General features: G+C 35.4%; 1 protein-coding gene across 1 annotated transcript; it reads right to left on the minus strand.

Moving 5' to 3' along the window:
• Positions 1 to 2,002: 2,002 nt before the first annotated feature.
• LOC128507760 (vitelline membrane outer layer protein 1-like) lies at positions 2,003 to 4,368 on the minus strand. The gene is made up of 4 exons (XM_053478840.1): positions 4,113 to 4,368; positions 3,777 to 3,892; positions 2,958 to 3,071; positions 2,003 to 2,753 (listed from the first exon to the last, which is right to left on the minus strand). Exons 1-4 carry the CDS (start codon positions 4,302 to 4,304, stop codon positions 2,567 to 2,569), a joined length of 609 nt encoding a protein of 202 aa, XP_053334815.1. The 5' UTR covers positions 4,305 to 4,368; the 3' UTR covers positions 2,003 to 2,566.
• Positions 4,369 to 7,319: the final 2,951 nt, after the last annotated feature.

Genomic DNA, 7,319 nt, shown 5'->3' on the forward strand with positions numbered 1-7,319 from the left:
ACCCAACGATGTGTTTACAGAAACCCAGCATTTTCTAGTGTACTACTACTGTACTAATGAATGAAGGAAGCACAGTCAAAGCCCAGGGATTCTGTCGAGTTGTATTCAGCGAGTAGCGCATATTTTTGTGTTTGTTTCATTTCATGTCTGTAGTTTTATCGATAAATCTCATATCTGCGCACGTGTTTATCAGCCTTTTGATGAAAAAGCCACACACGCAACTCACTGTCACTTTGCACAAGACAGTGTTTATTGTTTAGTGTATATTTAAAGCCATACATAAACACAATAAAACAATGTTTTAGGCTAACATATCATACTTTTTTTTTGTCTTCTTTCACACATGTGCGGGTGCGTTACAATAATAATAAAAGTAATAACATTAAATTTCCCTACAGGTAATGAAGGGCATTTCCACAACTTGCCACGAAAAGCCAGCAACTCGCAGGATCCCTTCTCTCGAAACGTGCGTTTTTAATGGCGACATCCGTACAGAATGTGCCATTTTCTTAAACATGTTTTTGCCGTTTATACAGAGTCAGACAGACTAAATTTAAGAATGCACCCTGAGGAACCTAAAGCACACACACCGAAGAGCAAAGCAAAGATGCACATTAACACCTCTAACCATCTTCTTCCTCTGAGGTATTCTTTGCGTTGGTTGGGGGGTTTACACACACACACACAAAATTTTATGTTCATAACAAACTAAGAATGATAGTAAAAAAACATTGGGTACACAGTAAAAAATCTTCCAATTTCCACCAGCGCACATTACACTATAGTGTACACTATGTTTGTACTGTACACTGTAGCTATGTTTGTTAGGGCACTTGTTAACTAATACACAGTACTGTAATGCATGGAACACTTACTTCCTGGTTTGTTTTATTTAAAATATTGCTTATTAACTTGCTCAGCAAAATAAACAATGTCTTTGGCCAATTTACTGTTAATGTATCAAAGTATCTGTGTAATAGGGACAACCTCTTCTATCCTTCTGCACTCATGTTATCATGGTGTACATTATTAACATATTGATGTATTTCAATTAGGGACAAAAATAGATCATGCGCTTGTGTTTAGGACTGCTTCTGAACGGCTGTGTTTATAGGTTTAATCAACCATTTACAACACAACGGGTAAAGTGACACATGAGCGTGTGTTTATGGATGAAGAGATACGTTTGTGTGCGCTCCTGCGTTTCTTGGTTGGCTTCCACGGAAACACATTTGCGCACAGAAGTCGGAAGACTTTTTTTTAATACCCCAAACAATTTCAAAACAAATTAAAACATGTAAACATGATTAAAAAAATGTATTTTTTTAAAACTAGTCAAAGTTAAAACATTAATTTGTATTAAACAGGTAAATACATGTTGCATTTTGTTTAAAGATCAGTAAAATACCTGGATAACACCAGCTGCTTATCAGTCTCTATCTGATTCTTTTATATTAAAATATCTATTTTTAAAAACTATCAAAGATGAAACAGTTTAGAGTAGTAGCCACTGAAAATCGCTGAGGCTATGAAAAGTCACGGATCCGCCATGGGTCTTGAAGGGTCTTGCCATGGAGCAGGCGGTTTAAAATGGCTCCTACTGCACACACTGCATATTAATTCCTATTACTTAGTATAATTATATATTTCTCTGGAAGAAAAAGAATGCTGCAATAGTGGCAATATAACTCCAAGTACAAACAAATAAATGAAAAAACACAGAAAAGGGGGGTCTGGCTAATATCTTAATTTTCTTTCGGGTTGTGTGTTGTATTAGAGGAAGACGACAAAATCTTTGTGTCTGCTGGACAGTCATCACAGTTCTCCCAAGTGTTTGAGGTATGTCAATTAATAGTTTTAAAAAGAGATACAAGTTAACAACCAAAGGTATAATATATAAGAATATTTTATTGCTACAGTATATTATATATGGAAGAAAGAAAGTGAAAAGATGGATAGAAATCTGTGTTGCGGCTGTGATCCAAATTAGTAAATAGATATGACAGGGAAATGTTCGTTATAAGATAAAGAGCAGCCAGGATGGTGGATGAAGTTCCTTTTTATTATCTATCTTCTCCATGCCACCATCCCTTACCCTAGAACATATAAAAAGAAATACGCTTACGAAGTTTCAGAGGACAGTCATGTAAATATTCTGTAGAATATAAATAATTAATTCAAATTTCCTCATATTTCTAATACATTTATTATATTATTACTTATATATTTAAATATATTAATATTGATACCGAGACCATTAAGTGCAATAAAGATAACTGTAATGATTTATTGAAATACTGCTTCATGATTGGTTGATTGAATAATCACATAAATGAACAAGTATAAATGTGTTTATACAATTAAAATGTTTATAAAGCTGAACAAGTACTATTAACTAGTGCTGAGTTTTATCTAATGAGAATTATCTAATAAGTTTACCACATGCATTAAACCTTTAACTCTGTAATAACAAATGTAAAAACTGTATTTTTTAATATAAAGCTATCCCAATAATTATGTGACATAAGCATATCACTTAATTATGCAAACTTTATTAAATGGTTTATTAACCCAATGAGCAGCAAAAAAAGCGGACATCATTAAGAGAGGTGTCGTCTCCTGAACCTTGTGGAATCTCGACTTTTGTTTGGATTCCACAAATTGCTGTCTTAACACACTGAGGACTCCATTCACCCCATTCTCCCCAGTACATGCCATCACCGGTGCGTATTTCTCCTGAGCTGCAAGAAAACCTGTAGTTGTTGTTTTTAAAGAACAAACTCAGCATTATTCATTTAAGCCACGTTTATATACAGTAAGACACTGAATTTTAACTATTTATTTTTAAATCAGCTTGATAAACCACAGTCCCAGTTTAGAAAAAAAATTATCTAATAATCTAAACTAATAATTATATTATAACCCTGATTTTAAGGTAGTTAGCAGATATTGGTCACCGTATGTTGTTGGCAGCGGTATCATCACCACGTCCTTGAGGTCCTTCTACACGTAGCTGAAATGCATTTAACACGCCGCTGCTGCACCAAATGTTCTGTGTCCAAGTCCCCCAGCTTTAAGGCAAAATCAACAATAAAAATATTACATCCTATAGAGCAGCCGAAAATTTGGGAATAGACATGTTTAGATCATTAAAGTTTAATTAAATATCGTAGGTCGTATCTATAATTGAGTTGGCATCGTTTCAGGGACAAATCAGCTGTTTTTGTCATCAACAAAATACATCTTCAGTGTCTATGCTTTTTGGTAGCTATTTATCTATCACAACTTTCAAATCTTCTAGTGCTTGTTAAAGGTTAAACTCCCAACGTTAAACCCATGGGTAAGTTGGGCTCCTTATGATGTCCTCGAAGCTGTGTTGAATACCTGATCTGAAGCAGGAGGCAACCAGATTGCAATTACCATGATCACCTTTTTAAAAGACAGAATGTATTTTTTACCCTTGCTATTAATGTTAACATTGATATACCTACTATCTAGCCTACTTTTCATATTATGATTGATTGATTAATTGTTCTACAGTTTGTGCTGTCATTGCATCATATTCTTTTACACCATATTGTTTCAGGTTGCTCCAGGACAGTTAGAATTTTTTCCGGGCTATATTTTTGACAGCAGTGATAGATGGAAAGTTAACACTCAAAGGGCTGCCTCTTAAGATGACCTCTAAAATACAGTGTATGTCGTTTAGGCATCCAAAATATTTTTTACTGAGCAATGAATTTTGGGTGTAATTTAAGTTTCATGCGAAACTTTACCTTCCTACATCAGACTGGACTGTAGAATAGGACTGAGTACCATATGCTGGCATACTGCAGCGAAGGGCAATTCCATTTAGAGCTGTGTCATCCCCATCTCCTATTGCTCGTTCAACCTGGAATATGTATATATATACACACACACACACACACACACACACACACACACTGTATACTGCACAGCCAAAAAAGGGGGGGTATGCTCTAGTATTTTATTGGAACATCTTTTGACTTGATTACGGCCGTATAATTTGTTTGATAAACTTAGGCAATGTCACATTTATTTCCACCCAGATGAACAAAGTCTTTGTTATTAATTAAAGAAAATGTACTTACTTTGAGACTAAAGCCTGTAGCATAGGTTCCAAAGGGACACATCTCTTGATGTCCCCATGAGCCCCAACGCCCTCCATTACTAACTTCAATCCTGCTCCTATATGGTCTCTCAAGGTGTCCATTACTAACACTTATGAACTGGCCAAAGAAAAAAACAAGCAGAGGAAAAACAATTCTGAAAACAAAATCCATGCTTTTTGATTTCACCAGACACAAAATAATTTGATTATTAGATTGAGCTAGTCTTCCTAAATAAGTAAATGATTTTTTTTGCAAACTGAAGACACTGAAGAACACTGAGGCTGTTTATATCACTGCTGCCAAGACAAAAAGCTATTGGCTGCCTAAATCTCCTCCTCCTTCAGTTAAAAAAGGAACATTACATAAGGCACTTTCAATATTTATTATGTAAAAATGACCTTTTAACTTTTGAATTTTTAGACTTTCAAAACAGGACATAGATCCAGATGATAATGATGTTTACATTGAAGCACAAGTATTACAATATATGCTCTTTCCTCAGTAAAATAATTATATTTTGAGAAAAACATTTGGAAAACAATAACATGAATTGTATTGTTGCCAGTTGGTTGTACATCTTTTTGGCCTAAATGTTTATTATTTGTGAAAGATTTAATAATCTTTTTTTTTTGTCCTAAATTTAACCATTTGTTTACATATTGGGGTGTTAGATTGTAAACCAGGGCCACTATTTACTAAGCATTTCAGAGTAGGAAATTATCCCTAAGTGGGTGATGCAATTTTGGTCCTGCTTTTAGTCGGAGTAAGAGCTATTTCTCACTATTCTTCATCATCAAGTGGGAGAGCAACTGGTCATTTAACAAAATTTTTGTATGCTGTCTCCACAGATGGTTTCTACAGTAGATGGACAAGCGGTATGTTACTTTTACCGTTGCTTCTCACGGCAACTGCATTTAGGTTTGTGCGTTTGCTGGCTTTTACCGCTGAGTGGCGCTATATACAGTAACTACAGACTGAGGCCTCAGGCCTTAGTTCATTCTCTCCAGGATTAATGAGCCACAGCTCGTCTAGAGCCGCGCATACAGTAGTTGCAGATAAAATCAAGTAAAACATTGTAATTAAACGAATTCATAATCACAGTAGTAACATGTACAGATTTAAAATTAAAATTAATTTAAATATTTTTAGTATCGAATTTAAGCAACATAAACGTTAACACACTGAGCCTTAAGTTTTATGTATAATTAGAAAAGCTACACGTGTAGGGTCTTGCATCATCTTATATTTTGAGTTCTTTAAATTTGTAGTAGATTTATTAACTGAAACTAAACGACCATAAAATTAAAACACTGTCAGATTAAATAATAAAACTTTATAAGCTACATAGCCTTTATAATACTCTACTTTTATTTAGATGCGCTTACAATGACGACAAAACTTGATTGATGAAATTTGCATAAATTTAAAAAGAGGCCTGAATCACTGCAGGTCTCCAAAATCCTTTAAGTGGGGAGAGGTGCATTTCAGTTTATCTGAATGTGTAGGTGAGAACAGCTAATTCACACCTGGGAAGGGTGAATAATTTGCATTTGAATGTTGCCTGCCATTGTAAAGCACACACAGTAACACTTAAAGAACAACATCCCAGGACAAATAGGAATAAGTGCCACTGATTATACGGCATAAATATTATTAAATATTACAACAAAATTCCTCCGCACTCGGGAAAACTTTATGCGTGCGATTGAGCGCTGATAAGACTTAGAGTAGGATATTAAAGAGGAGGAGATAAACATCAATAGCCCACATTTAGAAAAGCAGTTTTATTTAGACTATATAAAATAATCCTGCATCTATTTTTAGGCGTCACAATGACGAAAAAAACGTTATGATTTCGTAAAATAATTAAAGCAAACACTATTCTGTATTGTTTTCGGTAAACTTGAGCGTGTCAGAAAATAAACCGAAACTCCGTGTATACGTGAATTATTAAAATAGTCAGGGTAACTCTCCTTGCTGTTTTTCCCCCAACACATTTTTTTTTTTCACTTTATTTTTCAATTCAATTCAATTGAATTTTATTTATATAGCGCTTTTAACAATAGTCATTGTCTCGAAGCAGCTTCACAAAAATTAAATAAAAAAAATAATAATAATAATAGTAATAATAATAATAAATTGTGTATCTGTAAGAAAAATGTGTCTAGATAATAATGAGATGAATGAATGAAATGTCTCTAATGAGCAAGCCGACAGTGACAGCGACAGTGGCAAGGAAAAACTCCCTGAGATGGCAATAGGAAGAAACCTTGAGAGGAACCAGACTCAACAGGAAACCCATCCTCATTTGGGTAATAACAGATAGAGATAACATCATGTGTGTTATGCAGCTGAAAGTACAATATAACAGAAATTCTTTAAATTAACATGAAGTCCAGTTCAGCATAGGGATGAGTCAGTAGGTGCAGAGGGCAGATGGGGTCTGGATCACTGGGAGCACAGGAGCAGCATGCGTAGCTCCAACCATAATAAGCAGAATCCAGCTGGAGCTGGTCCTTCTCTGGATGCCTCAGGATCCTCGCAGGGTTGGCCTTTGTCTACTAAAGCTGGTACAATCTCCAGATGCTTCGGGATGGGTAGAAAAGAACAGAACAGATGGAGAGAATTAGCGCAGTTGCCATTCAGGATAGATGTACTGGAGTTTGAATTTATGGGATGAGTTACGCGAATGCCAGATTAAAGAGATGCGTCTTGAGTCTACTTTTAAACTGGGAAACTGTGTCTGAGCCCCAAACACTGTCTGGAAGGCTATTCCAAAGTTTTGGAGCTAAATATGAAAAAGCTCTACCCCTTTTTGTAGATTTTGAAATTCTGGGAATTACAAAAAACGGAATTACAAGAAACGGAATTACATAAAGCTGAAACTTTATGCGTGCGGCTGAGCGCTGATTAGACTACATAGGAAGTTAAAGAAGAGGATCATAATATGTCACAGCGTGCGCCTGTGATGAGCGTGTGTAACCGGTCACTCCAGTTAGACTTTATTCTGCGTTGTGTGAATCAGACACGGGACACAGGTGGCGGTTCACTGGAAGCATTTAATCTGACACATAAAGGAACAAACAGCCTTCGAGTGAGAATAGCCCTTGTTCTCTCTTCCATACAGTTCCATCAGGAAAAGGGGCAGAATTACAGCATAAATAATTGAACATATGTAAACAAAAT

Source organism: Clarias gariepinus, chromosome 19, assembly GCF_024256425.1.
Source record: "Clarias gariepinus isolate MV-2021 ecotype Netherlands chromosome 19, CGAR_prim_01v2, whole genome shotgun sequence".
Classification (NCBI taxonomy): Eukaryota; Metazoa; Chordata; class Actinopteri; order Siluriformes; family Clariidae; genus Clarias; species Clarias gariepinus.